This window comes from Populus alba, chromosome 2 (assembly GCF_005239225.2).
Source record: "Populus alba chromosome 2, ASM523922v2, whole genome shotgun sequence".
In the NCBI taxonomy this organism is placed as follows: Eukaryota; Viridiplantae; Streptophyta; class Magnoliopsida; order Malpighiales; family Salicaceae; genus Populus; species Populus alba.
This window is the reverse complement of record NC_133285.1, coordinates 4,621,718-4,638,912: the sequence shown is the minus strand read 5'-3', so window position 1 is coordinate 4,638,912 and position 17,195 is coordinate 4,621,718. Positions and strand designations below refer to the sequence as shown.

Genomic DNA, 17,195 nt, shown 5'->3' with positions numbered 1-17,195 from the left:
CAAGAGGTACATTCTTTCATGTGGTTTATGCGGACTTTTTTAAGAAGTTAATTACTTTATTATAACAAACTTGTTTTAATGTTCATTTTCAATATGTGTGGTTTGATCTGGTCTTGTGAGTTAGTAAACCTTTTAAGTTAATAGAAAAACACTAAGTAGCTTAATATCCTATTTTATATAATTTGATTTTCATGTTATCTATCATTAAAGTTAATCTATGATTACGATACACAATCAGTTCAATTGAGTTATATAATTTAATTGTAAATTTGATAACATTATCAAACCTATCAATTCTGCAGATTAACCATGAAATATCCTGATTAAATTTTTTATATGGCTTGAATGTAAATTAAATCGTGTAGAAATTAGTTTTAAATAAAATTTAGCTAATTTAAAGATAACCCAATGTATCATTAACAACGATTGGTTAACTGGGCAACGCTAAACCGCCCTCTTATTCGTCAAGACCAGTGCCTGCTTGCCTGGTCAATCTACTGATAAGGAGAGGATGGGAGGATGATAGAGCGAAGAATAACAAGAAAAGAAACAGTGTTTTTAAAGATTCTAGATTTCTTTGTGAAATTCTATTCAACACTTATAAGAATTCAATATTTAGAGTAAAAATGCAATGAATAAAGTAAAAGAATTAATGCATATTACTAAAATTATTAAAAGACTTTGAAGGAAAATTACATGCTCGAAGCATGTCTCTCCCTCTCCCTCCCTCTCTCCCTTGTTTTTTTTTTTTTTTTTTTAAAAATAAATTTGGCATTCAATATTTAAGTGATTTTAAATTAGTTTTCATGGTTTATTTTAATTTATTGTCTATAAAATTATTGTTGTTTAAAAAAATATTTTAATATAATATTTTCTATTTTTATTATCATATAATTAATCATAAAATATTAAATTTTTTTTATTAAATGTAGGGGAATTCATGGCCAAAATTATGAGTTTGATTGGCTAATTTACAAAGCCTGAGTTAATTTAATATATTATTGTTTCAATATTTAAAAAAATATTATCTTGGATTTTTTTTAAGTCAAACCATATTTTTATTAATTATCTGAGTTGTTTTTGGATTCGTTAAATAAACTATGTTACGCTAAAATAATTTTTACTTAATTTAATTTGAAATCTATAATTTAATTTAAAATTCAAGATTGAGTAAGAAATTAAATTAAAATGTTTTAATATTGACTCGTCAGATCAAAATTTAATAACGACAACAAAATTCCCAACAATCTTAATACTTTTTGGACATTGAATTTTGTTTTTCTAATATGATCTATCCAATTAAAACTTAGCATGGGTGTGTATATACAATAATAACAACAACATAACTAAATTTTTTTTACAAGTATTGCTGCTATATATCACCTCCATTCATATCAATATTAGTTTCAACAATTTGTTTTCTGCATATTTGAATAGATAGGTAGACATGGGAGAAAAATCCGTAGAAGGCGAAATCAGTCCACCTGCTTCCATCTAACCCCCGAAATTCAGTGTTAGCAAATGCATTAATCATTATCCCTTGATTGATCACGCTACCAAACACAAACATTAACATTGACGTGGGAATGTGATTCCTGCATGTCCACAAATAATAATAATAATAATAATTCCCATTAAAATAAATAAATAAATAAATAAAGGCACGGGTCGACCTACCCTCCAACCATAACCGAACCAGGCGAAATTAATATCGAACCACGACACTAAACAAAGCCTTCACCTACACACAACATCCATCTCATCATTCAATCACTCTCAATTTACCATTCTCCCCTCCCCCCTTCTCTGTTCCTTTCTCGCACGGATCATCCTGAAACAAAAATGAATGATGTATGCTCTCCATATCTGGGCAAGGAAGATTAGATTTCTGGTCCTCCCTAGCAAGGTAGCTATTAAAAAGAAGGGTTGGTGGGCTGCGCCACCACCCCTCAAGGCCGTAGCAGTCAAGATGGCGGAAAGAAATTCTCATTTTATGACGATATAGTGCAAAATAATCAACAGATTACCTTTTCCGAGAGGTAAAATGACGATATATTTCCTCTCCTATTCAACAAGTGTTACTGGATAGGAAAATAGATGATAGACAGAGACCCGGAGGGTGTCACGTAATCATCAGATTTACTCTCCACATTGTTTATATCGACTTTGAATGGGTTTGAGTGAAGATTTTATCTATTGAACTTTCATATAGAATAATAACTAATAAAAATATGTAAGATTAAGCGAAGTATGAGAAAAATTTAACGGTCAAAGTATGAATAAAAAAACCAAAGTATTATTATATGTGTTTGCAAGGCATGTTGATATTTCCTTTTGATCTTCTTCAAGCTATTTCTATAACCCTTATTTTATAGGAAAAACTTAATGAATTTTAAAAGATAACTTTATATTAATAAAATATTTATAAGAACAGTATTTGTAAATGTATCAAAAGTTATATATTTTTTTCTTCTATTTATTTGATTACAATAGATTCAACCTTGACCATTAAAATGGTCCGACAATTTATCAAACGTATCTTGAAAAAGAAAGGAGAAAGGAAGGTAGATGGAACTAAAATAAATAAGGAGGGAGGGGGTCAGGTATGGGGAGTGGAAGGGCAGGCACCACGTGCCGGGTAGCAATAAAGGCCGTTACACCTCATGAAGGGCCCCCTCTCTAACTCAAACCTACCCTCCTGTAAATTTCCTCTATTAATTAATTAATAAACTCCATGTTTTTTTTTCCTCGCATTTTTAAGATGGGTCTAATGCCACCGAGCAATATAAATGATGACAGACATTGCATATCCCGCGAACTGTAACACAAAATCACATTTCTCCCGTTCCCAATCTCTCTCTCTCTCTCTCGTCCTAATCTCACCCCTCGATGCTTGAGTCGAGTTGAATTTGATCCCAGCTTTCTCAGATTCCAGCAGGTTCGTTTCCATCCTACTATCTTTTGGTTCACTTGAAATGTCAACTTAGCGAGGCTTAATGGGTGGTTTTGTTTGATGTGTGACTCCGAGGGACTCTGATTTATCTACTTTTTTTTTTTTTTTTTTTTTTTTCTGGGTTTAAGGAGTGGTTTTTTTAAGCAAAACCTTTTGTCTGTCTGTTCTCATTGTTTCTAAGATCTTGCATCCGTGAACTTGATACATACACTCTACTATTAGGTCGTGTTTGGTTGCTTATAACTAGAATTGGAACATGATGGGAACCGGGGTTCTGTTTTAGTTAGTTGCTTAAACGCGAGCAAGTGTTCATGATGTCACGGAATGAAACATTCTTACTCTATGATTGAGCTGTTTAGTTTATGTGTTCATATTTACCTTCAGATTCACTTTGTTTCTTCATGTTTGCCAACTGCTCTTGATTCAATCTGAAAAGAACCAACTAGAGTAAATAAATTTTTTAAGAGATGATACTGTCGATTCCATGAGCTATACAGGTAAAATATTATTTTTCTGGTGCAGCATGTCAGAAGCACAAAGGAGACCGCCTATAACCTTGGCTGTTGGGCGTGGGAATGGGTACATAAATGGGATAGCTTCAATAAGGAGCCCTGCTACAATATCCCTTGTGGATCATTTCTGCCGTGCCCTTGGAGGAAAGAAGCCAATACATAGTATTTTAGTTGCAAACAATGGAATGGCAGCTGTCAAGTTTATGCGTAGCGTTAGGACATGGGCTTACGAAACATTTGGTACGGATAAAGCTATCCTGTTGGTGGCTATGGCTACTCCAGAAGATATGAGAATCAATGCAGAACATATCAGAATAGCTGATCAGTTTGTGGAAGTTCCCGGTGGAACAAACAATAATAACTATGCCAATGTGCAGCTCATTGTAGAGGTGTGTACTCTGAACTCAATCCATTTTTGTGCATTCAAGTTATTTTGTTGTTTCAGTTAAAAGTAGAAAAAAACATTAGAAGGCAACTGAATTGGCATTCAAGTTATATTGGCGTGTTTAGTCTGGCAGCGGCTGTTAGGTCACCTATTTTGAGAAAAAGCTTTGTTCAGTGTCGGTAATTTTCAATTTCGTTGACTGAAATTATTGAAGTCTGCTTTCAATTGGATAGAAAAGGTGAACTTGATTAGTCAATGAATTGTACGATAGAGGTGAGAAATAGAATCTCGCAAAGTCTCTCTTCCTTCAAGTATCTCAGAACATCAAGAAGATCTATCAGCAACTATGGAATTTGCTCTTATTCTTACTTAGCTATCCTTTATCCTATCCAGTTCTGGTTTGTTTAAGGATATTAGTTTGTTCATAAATAAAATTGAGTTCTTATTTCACTTGTGATTTTTTGTTTGACAAATTGTAATTTGCACTTGCCAGATGGCAGAGATAACTCATGTAGATGCAGTTTGGCCTGGTTGGGGTCATGCTTCTGAGAACCCCGAGCTTCCAGATGCACTGAATGCAAAGGGGATTGTATTTCTTGGCCCCCCGGCTACATCAATGGCAGCATTGGGAGATAAGATTGGCTCATCTTTGATTGCTCAAGCAGCAGATGTTCCTACCCTACCATGGAGTGGTTCTCATGTAATTATCACTCACAAGACGTAGTGTGATTTTGTTTTCAGGGTTATTTCATGTCTAAGATACTCCAATTCTGTTTTGCAGGTGAAAATTTCTACTCAAAGTTGCTTGGTTACTATACCAGATGAGATATATAGGGAAGCATGTGTATATACAACAGAGGAAGCAATTGCTAGCTGTCAAGTTGTCGGTTACCCTGCAATGATAAAGGCATCATGGGGTGGTGGTGGTAAAGGCATAAGAAAGGTATGCTTCATGCATGGCTGTATTGTGATTTCTATTTTAGAACGATTCGCTTATGGAATATATTATTTTAACTTTCCATGTGTATTGTTCATGCTTCTCAATTGTTAAAAAGCATGACTAATCGTGTTAACTATCAGGTCTCTTGGAATGGACACTGGGATATGCTATGTATATCACTTGTTGAACTAGCTTGTATATTTTCTAGGTTCATAATGATGATGAAGTCAGGGCACTGTTCAAGCAAGTTCAGGGTGAAGTCCCAGGCTCGCCGATATTTATTATGAAGGTTGCTTCTCAGGTTAGATTATCAACCGTCTTCTAATTTGAACAGATTCCTTTCATACTGTTATTACAAAGATCTTATTCTGATGAGCTACTTCAAATTTGTTTCTCAGAGTCGGCATTTAGAAGTCCAGTTACTATGTGATGATTATGGAAATGTAGCAGCATTGCATAGCCGTGATTGCAGCATTCAGAGGCGGCACCAGAAAGTAGGCTTCTTTATTAGATGTAACCTTAAATTTGGCCTACGTAACTGTCTAGTTGGTTTCTTATTTTTGTCATCATCATCATACAATACAATGTAACAGCCATATCATCATCTCTGAGGAGTGTGTCCTTCTAAGATCTGACAGTCTGGCATGCTGATGTTTGTTAAATAGATAATTGAGGAGGGTCCAATAACTGTTGCGCCACTGGACACGGTCAAAAAACTAGAACAGGCAGCACGAAGGTTAGCAAAATGTGTGAATTATGTGGGAGCAGCCACTGTTGAGTATTTGTATAGCATGGACACCGGCGAGTATTACTTCTTAGAACTCAACCCTCGGTTACAGGTATGCATACTTTTTAAGGCCAAGTTTAGGCTGGTGTCGCCCTCACTAACTGTCATTTCATGTTGTCATTTTTCATTCTTGTTGGATTTTTCTGGTGCGTTAACATGTTTTAATCCAAGAATGCATTTGATGCGTATATGGAAGCATATTAAGCTAGCTGGTAACCAGAAAACTCTGAAAAGTTTTCCTTTTTCAAGCTAAGTCTTTGAGGACTACCATGATCTTCTTGAAAGGACTTGTTTGCATGATGATAATAAACTTGCTTTGGTTGTGTAATTATGTTTTAAGGCATGAATAAACATATCGGGTAGCAGCTTCTTACCTCATTTCTGCTCAATTCAAATGTTGGATTTTTCTAAATACCTCTAGAATAATTTCAATGTAGGTGGAGCACCCTGTCACCGAGTGGATTGCTGAAATAAATCTGCCAGCAGCCCAGGTTGCAGTGGGGATGGGTATTCCTCTCTGGCAAATTGCTGGTATGACAGTAATAGATCCACACTTTCATCAAGGACCTTTTCCTTAGCCATTGAATTTATGTTTTTTGCTATTTTTATTTAATTAGAGATAAGGAGATTTTATGGAATGGAACATGGCGGAGGTTATGATGCATGGAGGAAAACTTCATTGGTTGCAACCCCTTTTGATTTTGACAAGGCTGAGTCCATAAGACCAAAAGGTCATTGTGTAGCTGTGCGTGTGACGAGTGAGGATCCAGATGATGGCTTTAAGCCTACAGGTGGAAAAGTACAGGTATGGCTCTTGGGGTCTTTACCATTCCCGCTTGAAGCTCATTAACTTGTCATACACCCATATTGAATTACATGGCCTTGTAACAGGAGCTAAGTTTTAAAAGCAAGCCAAATGTGTGGGCTTACTTCTCTGTTAAGGTAGTTTTTATTGTCTGTCTTGATTTTTTTTTTAATAATTTTGTTGACAGAACCTTGGTTTTTCTGACTTAGTGATTTGGGTTATCATCTGCAGTCTGGAGGAGGCATTCATGAATTCTCAGATTCTCAATTTGGTAAGTATAACCTATCAACTGAAGAAATTAAATAAAGTAGGTGCAAGTTGATGAGTAACTGCAATCAATTTTCTTCCACAACTTCATTTGATTCTCTGCAATACAATCAAATGAAATTAAGTGGTTGTTGCAAGAGGTCCAATGCCTTATTCTTCAACTTAGCCAAAATGGTTTTAGATCTCTGTGAGCTTTGCATGTTGAAATCTGAAAAAAAGCAGTTTTTATTTCTTTTGAAGTGCACAGTGTTGCTAATGGAAATTCTCTGTATTTTTTTTTTGTATTGGAATGTGTAATTGCAAAATTATTTTAGACGTTAAACATAGTGATTTTCTTTACCTTGCCTTGTATATCTTGTTACGACAGTGATTGATGTTAGATTTTTAATCTTCAACAGTAATATTTCCCATCAATTTTGTCTACATTTTTGTTTCCTGCAGTTCATTGAGTGTTTGCCAAACTTTTCCTCAGGACATGTTTTTGCATTTGGGGAATCTAGAGCTTTGGCTATAGCAAATATGGTCCTCGGACTAAAAGAAATTCAAATCCGTGGAGAAATCCGTACAAATGTTGACTACACAATTGACCTGTTACATGTAAACTTTTCACCCATTGATAATTCATTTCTGCTGATGTTCCCTTTCTTCACAGAATTTGATAAAAGAGATGCTCCAGAAAAAAAGCAAACTGACAGAGATTGAAATGCTATACAGGCTTCAGATTACAGAGATAATAAAATCCACACAGGTTGGTTGGACAGTAGGATTGCGATGCGGGTTAGAGCAGAGAGACCCCCATGGTATCTCTCTGTTGTTGGAGGGGCTCTGTATGTAAGTAGCAGCCCATTGCAATGAAAACAGTAATCATAATATCATGTTTGGCTATGTTTTTATCTTGCATTTATGTTTGAAATTCTGTTTGCTTCAGAAAGCATCTGCTAGCAGCGCAGCTGTAGTTTCTGATTATATTGGTTATCTGGAAAAGGGGCAAATCCCTCCCAAGGTACATTGATGAAGCATAGTTATATCAGTACCTGCTGTTTCTTCACTTGATGTTTATCGATGTTAACATTTGCCAATCGTGTTTACAGCACATATCTCTTGTTAACTCTCAAGTTTCACTGAACATTGAAGGAAGCAAATACACGGTACTTGAGTGTTATACATTTTATGTTATTCTTTTTTTATTTCCTTTTTTTCCCATCTAGAATTTTTGAAGATTCGTGCCTCATGGGCTCATATAACATGCATCGTTCACATTTTGAAAAACTAGATTGACATGGTTAGAGAGGGACCGGGCAGCTATAAATTGAGGATGAACAAATCAGAGCTTGAGGTAGAGATACATACTTTACGTGATGGAGGTCTATTGATGCAGGCAAGCATTCATTTTCATGGCCTTGTGAATGTTGCATTGTTGCTTATGTTATCAGTGCTCTCTACGTACTTATTTTCCTTAATATGTTTTTGACAATTCAATTAAACTTATTGCTTCCACTTTGTTACAGCTGGATGGGAACAGCCATGTGATATATGCAGAAGAAGAAGCAGCTGGAACTCGCCTCCTCATAGATGGAAGGACTTGCTTGTTACAGAATGATCATGATCCATCAAAATTAATGGCAGAGACACCATGCAAGTTGCTGAGATATTTGGTTTTGGATGGTAGTCATATTGATGCAGACATGCCATATGTTGAGGTTGAAGTTATGAAAATGTGCATGCCTCTTCTCTCACCTGCTTCTGGATTGATTCAGTTCAAAATGTCCGAAGGTCAAGCAATGCAGGTAAATGATATTCCCTTTTAGAAATTTAATTTCTCAGTTTTGGTATGAATTTACGAAAAAGAACTTTCTTGTAGGCTGGTGAGCTTATAGCAAGGCTTGATCTTGATGACCCTTCTGCTGTACGAAAGGCTGAACCTTTTCATGGGAGCTTCCCGGTGCTGGGCCCTCCAACTGCTATTTCTGGAAAAGTTCATCAAAGATGTGCTGCAAGCCTAAATGCAGCCCGGATGATTCTTGCTGGTTATGATCATAATATTGACGAAGCAAGTATTCTCTCACTGTTTTGCAATTTCTATTTGAAGTTCAAACCTTATCGTGAATCATCAGTCTCTTTAAACTTCATTTGCGTTGCACTTTAAGTTATCGCTTCATAAACTTGTAAATACCATATGCCTGCAATCATGTTACATTAATCCCTTTTTCTTAAGAGTTTATGTTTCATCAACAACGATGACAGGTAGTGCAAAACTTGCTTATTTGTCTTGATAGTCCTGAACTCCCTTTCCTCCAATGGCAAGAGTGCTTGGCTGTTCTCGCAAACCGCCTTCCAAAAGATCTTAGAACTGAGGTGAGTAGTTATCATGTGGCTTTGATATCCATTATCATGCCCATAAACTAGTCTGGATTCACTCTAATATCTGATTTTGTTTTGGTGTAATTTTTTCAGTTGGAAGCTACTAACAGAGAGTTTGAGCGGGTTTCAAGCTCCTTGAATATTGACTTCCCTGCCAAATTATTGAAGGGCGTGCTTGAGGTGATTTCCTTTTTTCATGTTCCTTGTTTTGTAACCCTTTTTGCTTCTCTTCCTTAATGTGCTCAATACACTTGGACGATGGACATTTTTTCTGCAGGCCCATTTATCTTCTTGTCCAGAAAAAGAAAAGGGAGCCCAGGAAAGGCTCGTTGAACCTTTGATGAGTCTAGTGAAGTCTTATGAGGGTGGAAGAGAGAGCCATGCCCGTGTTATTGTTCAGTCACTTTTTGAAGAGTATTTATCTGTTGAAGAGTTATTTAGTGATAACATCCAGGTTAGTGTGTTCAAACAAAACACAAGTCTTTCTATGGAATTAGTCTTCTAAGTTAAGAATCTTGTCCTGATAACTTGGGATTGCTAGCACCAATCTTTATATCATCCTGATTCCTGAATAGGCATCATGCTTCAATTACATCCTGATTCCTGAATAATCATCATGCTTCAATTAGAGTACAAGATTGTTCTTATTTGTTCAGTTCAAGCTTTAAGTTATGACTTTCCTCCTTTCTTTAATCTTTGAAGTTGGTCTTAATTTCTTTCCTTTGTATTGTTCTGTTATTCCTTCCACGTTTAAAAGCATCTTAATTGGTGGCTCCCTCTTTTGGAGAACGCTAATTTAACAGACAGTAACTTCATCCATTCTCTATGTTTTCCTTCCCATTATCCTTTTTTTTAAGCAATCGATATCTGTGTTCTTGACAAGAACTGCACGAACACCTCTCATTGTGCTTGCCTGCTACTCTTAATTTCTGGTTTAAAATCATAAGGCACAACAGTTGAATTTCTGTCAGAACTTTCAGTGGACTTGGAGTTTGGTCCCCACTCCTATACTTTAGCTTACATTTTAATAATTTTTTGCTTGCAAGCAAAAATCATCAGGAATTGCTAGGTGACTCCACAATAAAGTCTTCTTTAATATATTATTATCTTTTAATTCCTTATTTTTTTTCCTGCCTGTATCTTTCTCCAGGCTGATGTGATTGAACGTCTTCGACTTCAATATAAGAAAGATCTATTGAAGGTTGTTGACATTGTGCTTTCTCATCAGGTATCACATTTATGTTGTGCTCAGCTGGATTGCCTCTTGTTTCTTTTAGTTTTCTATTGATATAATTTCAACTGATACTTTATAAATGGGCTTGCAGGGGGTCAGAAGTAAAAATAAGCTGATACTATGCCTCATGGAACAACTGGTTTATCCTAACCCTGCTGCATATAGGGACAAACTAATCCGCTTCTCTCAACTTAACCACACAAATTATTCCGAGGTTGACTGCTAGCCCTCTTTAGTTGTGCACAAATGTTTACTATTATTATTATTATTTTTTTTTTTATCTCTGTTTTTTTTTTATTTGTTTTCAGTTTTTTTTTTTTTTTTTTGAAAATCAGTCTTCATCACAAGGAGAGAATTTCCTCCATGTCATTTTCTAATAGTCATTGGTTGTTTTCGTTTCTCAAGTTTAGATCATTATCAATGTTGTATATGCAGCTCGCACTAAAGGCAAGTCAGCTACTAGAACAAACCAAACTGAGTGAACTTCGTTCCACCATTGCTAGAAGCCTTTCTGAATTGGAGATGTTCACGGAGGATGGTGAAAACATGGATACTCCTAAGAGGAAAAGTGCAATTAATGAACGAATGGAGGATCTTGTTAGTGCTCCTTTAGCTGTTGAAGATGCCCTTGTGGGTCTATTTGATCACGGCGACCACACCCTTCAAAGAAGAGTGGTGGAAACTTATGTCCGTAGGCTATACCAGGTACCATATCACTAACTTTTACAACTTTCTGTTTGTTATTCTTCTGGACGAAATTAACATTCTTTTGCCTTCCATCAGCCCTATCTTGTGAAGGGGAGTGTCAGGATGCAGTGGCACAGATCTGGTCTTATTGCTTCATGGGAGTTCTTGGAAGAACACATTGAGAGAAAGAATGGTTTTGGAGATCAAACATCAGATAAACCACTGGTTGAAAAGCACTGTGAGCAAAAATGGGGAGCTATGGTTATTATTAAATCTCTTCAATTTTTGCCAGCTATCATTAGTGCTGCATTACGGGAGACAGTGCATGACCCTCATGAAACAATTTCAAATGGATCTTTAGAACCAACTAGCTTTGGAAATATGATGCACATTGCATTGGTGGGCATCAACAATCCGATGAGTCTACTTCAGGATAGGTATAGTGGTTGTTTCATGTTTCCTTTCCATAGTGTTCATTAAATGATGCTTATTGCATTGATAACCTTTTATTATACATCCCTCCGTGGTATGTTTTTCATTTAGAATCTAAAGGCTAGTTCCACTTTGAAAATCATTAAAGAACTTGTTAAATTTAGGCAGGTCTGATTTAAATTTGTGTATAGCACCAATCATTGCAAGTCCTATTTTGGGAATAAAGCAGTTACTAAATTTCTACAGTACTTGAGAGGGAAACTAAAGAAACACACAATTTTCTTCAGGTTAATATCCTGAGGAGTACTCCCTTCATTTAACCTTTATTGGCATTTGCCCATGATTCTTTGCAGTGGCGATGAGGACCAGGCTCAGGAGAGAATTAACAAATTAGCCAAAATACTCAAGGAGCAAGAGGTGGGCTCCAGTTTACACAGTGCTGGTGTTGGTGTTATTAGTTGCATTATACAGAGAGATGAAGGGCGCGCTCCTATGAGGCATTCCTTTCACTGGTCAGCAGAAAAGCTTTATTATGCAGAAGAGCCTCTGTTGCGTCACCTAGAACCTCCATTGTCCATCTACCTTGAATTGGTTTGTCTGTAGACTCTTTGTTTTAATTAAGGAAAGAAGAGATCAATTTACATCCTTTGATCTGAATTTTATCATAATTTGTTTTTATACAGGACAAGCTTAAAGGCTATGAAAATATACAATACACTCCATCCCGGGACCGACAATGGCATTTGTACACTGTTGTGGACAAGCCAGTGCCAATCCGGAGAATGTTTCTTAGAACACTTGTAAGGCAGACAACAATGAATGAAGGATTTACTGCATATCAAGGGCTGGGAATGGAAACAGCTCGTACCCAATGGGCTGTTTCCTTTACTTCAAATAGCATTTTGAGGTCATTGGTGGCTGCAATGGAAGAATTGGAGCTTAATGTGCATAATGCTACGGTCAAATCTGACCATGCTCATATGTACCTTTGTATCTTACGTGAGCAGCAAATAGATGATCTTGTGCCATACCCAAAGTAACCTTTTCCTATGCTCTTGTTAAGTTTTATGTTCTCTTGCAACAAGTCAGTGGGCCTTTTGTATTCTTCTCATATTTGAGATATTGTTACCAGGAAAGTTGAAATAGACGCGGAGCAAGAAGAAGCAGCAGTAGAGGCAATCTTGGAAGGGTTGGCTAGGGAAATCCATGCATTTGTTGGTGTGAGAATGCATAGACTGGGCGTCTGCGAGTGGGAAGTGAAGCTCTGGATGGCGTCATCTGGACAGGCAAATGGTGCTTGGAGGGTTGTCGTTGCAAATGTGACTGGTCACACATGCACTGTGCATGTAAGTATATATATATCATCTGTTGCATGTCCTGAAGGTAGCCTTTTCCAGACATACATTTCAGAGGACAACCGTTGGTTAAACTCATATTAGGGGTGAGCATCAGTTCATTCGGGTCACTTTTCACCTGAAAAAACACAACCATACCGAGTTTGCAAAAACTGGAATTTTCAAAAAGAACTCGACTGACACAACAAAAATTGACTGTTCTTGGGTTGATTCTGTTTGGTTATTTTTTAGCCCAAACTGTAAATAGCATTTTTTAAAGGGTAATTATGGATAGGCCTTTTTTTCTGAAACACTGAATTGGCCCATACCAGGGTTAGGTTGCTGGCCCAAATCTGCCCCCAGCTTAAATTTAAATTTCATACAACTCATGGAAAAATTGAATCGAATTATCGAATCAATAAATATTATGAAAGTTTCAAATCAAACCTACCCAACATACTTGAGAAACCAACCTGTTTGGTTTCTTTAGTTTGATTCAGTTAAATAATCCAGTTATTCCAATTGGTTTGCTTACCCCTAGTTAACCATAAGTTTGTTGATTTGTCATTTGGTTATCCTGGGCTATAACCAGCATAACCCATAGTTTTCAGATGAAATAATGGCTATATTTGGTTCTTTAGTTCGGGATATTGAGTTTTGAGTGTGGGAATCTTTACCGCTGCTGTTGCAAGTCAGCAAATTTTGGGTTTAGCATCAATATAGTTATGGTGTGACAATTGCCTCCATGGTAACTTTTGGGGTGTTATTCAAACAATGTATTGGATTTGGTTCCTGCACCAGTTTAAAACATCTAGTTTTCATGGCAAAGGATCCCAGTTTCATGGTGTTTGATGTGATGATGGCTCATTCGCCAACTTGCTCCTGTAATTCTTTTCACTTGTTTATATAATTTTCTTTCATCTGAAAAATAACTAGCTGGTGATATAATATTCAGATATACCGGGAATTAGAGGATACTAGCAAGCACAGAGTGGTGTACCATTCAATCTCTGTACAGGGTCCTCTGCATCTTGTACCAGTAAATGCACCCTATCAACCGTTGGGAGCTCTTGATCGAAAACGTCTACTGGCAAGGAAAAGCAGCACCACTTACTGCTATGATTTTCCATTGGTGAGTCCTGCATTATGTACTTGAAAACAACAGAAGTTATTTTTTTGGCACAAAAATAACTGACGGGTCAAATTATGTTGCTGACATTTTTTTTTTTGCTCAGGCTTTTGAGACAGTCTTGGAAAAAATATGGGCATCACAATTCCCGGGCATGAAAAAACCTGAGGATAAAGTTCTAAACGTGACAGAGCTCATATTTGCTAATGAAAATGGTAGCTGGGGCACACCTCTTATTTCCACACAGCGTCCAGCTGGGCTCAATGATTTTGGCATGGTAGCTTGGTGCATGGAAATACTAACTCCTGAGTTCCCTTTAGGAAGGACTATTTTGGTAGTAGCAAATGACGTGACCTTCAAAGCAGGTTCTTTTGGCCAAAGAGAGGATGCGTTCTTTCTTGCAGTGACTGATCTTGCCTGCAATAAGAAAATTCCACTTATTTATTTGGCAGCAAATTCAGGTGCCCGTATTGGGGTTGCTGATGAGGTCAAATCCTGCTTTAAAGTTGGTTGGTCAGATGAACTTTTCCCTGATCGTGGTTTTCAGTATGTATATTTAAGCCCTGAGGATCATGCTCGGATCAGATCATCAGTGATAGCACATGAGTTGAAGCTGGAGAATGGAGAAACAAGATGGGTGATTGATGCCATTGTGGGGAAGGAGGATGGCCTGGGGGTAGAGAATTTATCTGGAAGTGGGGCCATTGCCAGTGCATATTCTAGGGCATACAAAGAAACCTTTACCTTAACTTATGTGACTGGCAGAACCGTAGGAATTGGTGCCTATCTTACTCGGCTTGGAATGCGTTGTATACAGAGGCTTGATCAGCCTATTATTTTGACTGGTTTTTCTGCTTTAAACAAACTTCTTGGTCGTGAGGTGTACAGCTCGCACATGCAACTTGGTGGACCTAAAATTATGGCAACCAACGGGGTAGTTCATCTTACTGTCTCGGATGATCTTGAAGGGGTATCAGCTATTTTCAATTGGCTAAGCTGTATTCCTCCTCGTGTGGGTGGTGCACTTCCCATTTCAAGTCCATTAGATTCTCCAGAAAGACCTGTGGATTACTTCCCAGAGAATTCATGTGACCCTCGAGCTGCTATTTGTGGTATTTTTGATGGTAGTGGGAAGTGGCTGGGTGGTATTTTTGACAAGGATAGCTTTGTTGAGACACTGGAAGGCTGGGCAAGGACAGTTGTGACAGGACGGGCAAAGCTTGGAGGAATCCCTGTTGGAATAGTAGCTGTTGAGACACAGACAGTTATGCAAGTGATCCCTGCTGACCCAGGACAGCTTGATTCCCATGAGAGGGTTGTTCCTCAGGCTGGGCAAGTATGGTTTCCAGATTCTGCAACCAAAACAGCTCAGGCAATATTTGATTTCAATAGAGAAGAGCTCCCGCTTTTCATTTTAGCCAACTGGAGAGGCTTTTCTGGTGGGCAGAGAGACCTTTTTGAAGGTATCCTCCAGGCAGGTGCAACCATAGTTGAGAACCTTAGAAATTACAAACAACCTGTTTTTGTGTATATTCCCATGATGGGTGAGCTTCGTGGTGGGGCATGGGCTGTTCTTGATAGTAAGATCAATTCAGATCACATTGAAATGTATGCAGATCGAACAGCTAAAGGTAATGTCCTTGAGCCAGAAGGAATGATTGAGATCAAATTCAGGACAAAGGATCTGCTTGAGTGCATGGGTAGGCTTGATCAACAGCTGATCAATTTGAAGTTGAAACTTCAGGAAGCCAGGAGCAGTGCACCATATGGAATGGCTGATTCTCTCCTACAGCAGATAAAAACTCGTGAAAAGCAGCTTTTGCCTGTCTACACTCAGATAGCCACAAAATTTGCCGAGCTTCATGATTCTTCTCTAAGAATGGAGGCGAAAGGTGTGATAAGAGAAGTTGTGGACTGGGCTAGATCACGCCATTTCTTCTGTGGAAGGTTGCGCAGGAGAATTGCTGAGTGTTCGCTGATCAAGGATGTGATAGATGCAGCAGGTCAGCAGCTGACACATAAATCTGCAATGGACATGATCAAAATCTGGTTCCTGAATTCAGATATTGCAAGAGGGAGAGAAGATGCTTGGGTGGACGATGAAGCATTCTTTGCATGGAAGGATGATTCAGGAAATTATGAAGCCAAGCTACAAGAGTTGCGGGTCCAGAAGGTATTGCTTCAGTTAACAAGCGTTGGTGAATCTATGTCAGATTTGAAAGCTCTACCACAAGGTCTTGCTGCCCTTCTAAGCAAGGTAAAATCATTGTACATTCCTTGCTTTACCTTCCTAAATGTTATTTTTGGTGTCCAGTCCAGAGGTGATGTGATGCTTTACTATATTAATGCAGGTGGAACCATCAAGCAGAGAACAACTGGTTGATGAACTTCGTAAAGTGCTTAGTTGATTGCCAAGTTTGTTCTTCGCCAGCAAAGATGGTCCTGCACCCATTATTTGGTATTTCTTACTCTGTAATATGTACAACTCTGATAAGAAACATATTAGTCGATGCATTTTAAACATCTGCCCTGCCCTGCCACGCCCTGCCACTGGGATCTACAAGCTACTTATGCCAACGTAATATTACCAGTGAGGTTGATCATCGCTGTATATTGGAGGAGTCAGCCGGTCAGTCAGTCTTGAGACACAATTATAGCTTTCATGCAATTGTACATTTCAGTCCAGTAGGGAAATAAATTTCTTCGACGAGAGAGAGGTTCGCCAGCAGCACTACGATGCCTCTTCCATTAGTAGTGTGATTGTTTTTGTAATAATGATGTTTAAGATGGTATTTAATCGTTCTATTTTCATTTAATGAATAAAAATCGTTAGTTCCATCCTTATCTTCCTTGTGCTCCGTCTTCTTTTCTGGTAGTAAATTCCGACTCTGTGTGGGCGCTTGACGGTTTTCAAATGGTGTTACAGTATTTGCCTTTTCTGCACAGTGCCTTGTTAGATGCTGCTGGAAAGTGCCATGGCTAGGTTGGCTTTTTTGGCCTCACTGTTTAGTTAATGTGTGATGAAAGATTTTTTTTTTTTAAATAAAAATAAAATGACAAATAAAGGAGGCAAACGAGAGGTTAAAGAGAATCAAGGATCACAAACACTATTCGAGTGACTGCTTTACCTTGATTTATTTTTCTATGAGCATCATAAAGGAGGTAGAATGGCATGGCTTGACTATTTTTTCGTCGTCCTATGCTTCAGTTTTTCTTTCTTCTCTCTTTCCTTTCTTTTCAATTCCTCGTGTTTCCTCTTTTCCTTCTCTGTCTTCCTTTTCATCTCCTCTTCCTCTTCCCACATCTTCTCCTCGCTTCCCTTTCTTTGCTCTCGCTTTCTTATCTTCTTTCCTTTCTTTCTCCTTCTCC

General features: G+C 37.7%; 1 protein-coding gene across 2 annotated transcripts; it reads left to right on the top strand.

Annotated features, from left to right (window-relative positions):
* Positions 1 to 2,774: 2,774 nt before the first annotated feature.
* LOC118049152 (acetyl-CoA carboxylase 1) lies at positions 2,775 to 16,670 on the top strand. 2 transcript variants are annotated; one of them, XM_073407526.1, is made up of 31 exons: positions 2,775 to 2,938; positions 3,476 to 3,854; positions 4,344 to 4,550; positions 4,632 to 4,793; positions 4,999 to 5,091; positions 5,189 to 5,284; positions 5,456 to 5,629; positions 6,015 to 6,108; positions 6,195 to 6,382; positions 6,469 to 6,519; positions 6,614 to 6,653; positions 7,122 to 7,246; positions 7,364 to 7,480; positions 7,578 to 7,652; positions 7,741 to 7,797; positions 7,923 to 8,027; positions 8,158 to 8,436; positions 8,511 to 8,703; positions 8,898 to 9,004; positions 9,104 to 9,190; positions 9,288 to 9,464; positions 10,161 to 10,238; positions 10,336 to 10,458; positions 10,680 to 10,949; positions 11,028 to 11,368; positions 11,717 to 11,954; positions 12,047 to 12,399; positions 12,496 to 12,709; positions 13,653 to 13,829; positions 13,933 to 16,083; positions 16,178 to 16,670. In XM_073407526.1, the coding sequence occupies exons 2-31, from the start codon at positions 3,477 to 3,479 to the stop codon at positions 16,232 to 16,234; spliced, it is 6,807 nt and encodes a 2,268-aa protein (XP_073263627.1). In that variant the 5' UTR covers positions 2,775 to 2,938; position 3,476; the 3' UTR covers positions 16,235 to 16,670. The 2 variants fall into 2 exon arrangements, with proteins under 2 accessions (XP_073263627.1, XP_034914957.1); XM_035059066.2 differs by having other exon boundaries at positions 2,776 to 2,938; positions 8,511 to 8,699; positions 8,894 to 9,004.
* Positions 16,671 to 17,195: the final 525 nt, after the last annotated feature.

What these genes read in the sequence shown, in the direction of transcription:
- LOC118049152 (XM_073407526.1), top strand. Translation starts at nt 3,477, where the DNA reads ATGTCAGAAGCACAAAGGAGACCGCCTATAACCTTGGCTGTTGGGCGT. An exon ending in ATTCTCAGATTCTCAATTTG is followed by an intron (nt 6,654 to 7,121) that starts GTAAGTATAACC and finishes ACTTTTCCTCAG; the next exon opens with GACATGTTTTTGCATTTGGG. An exon ending in TTGTTGGAGGGGCTCTGTAT is followed by an intron (nt 7,481 to 7,577) that starts GTAAGTAGCAGC and finishes TGTTTGCTTCAG; the next exon opens with AAAGCATCTGCTAGCAGCGC.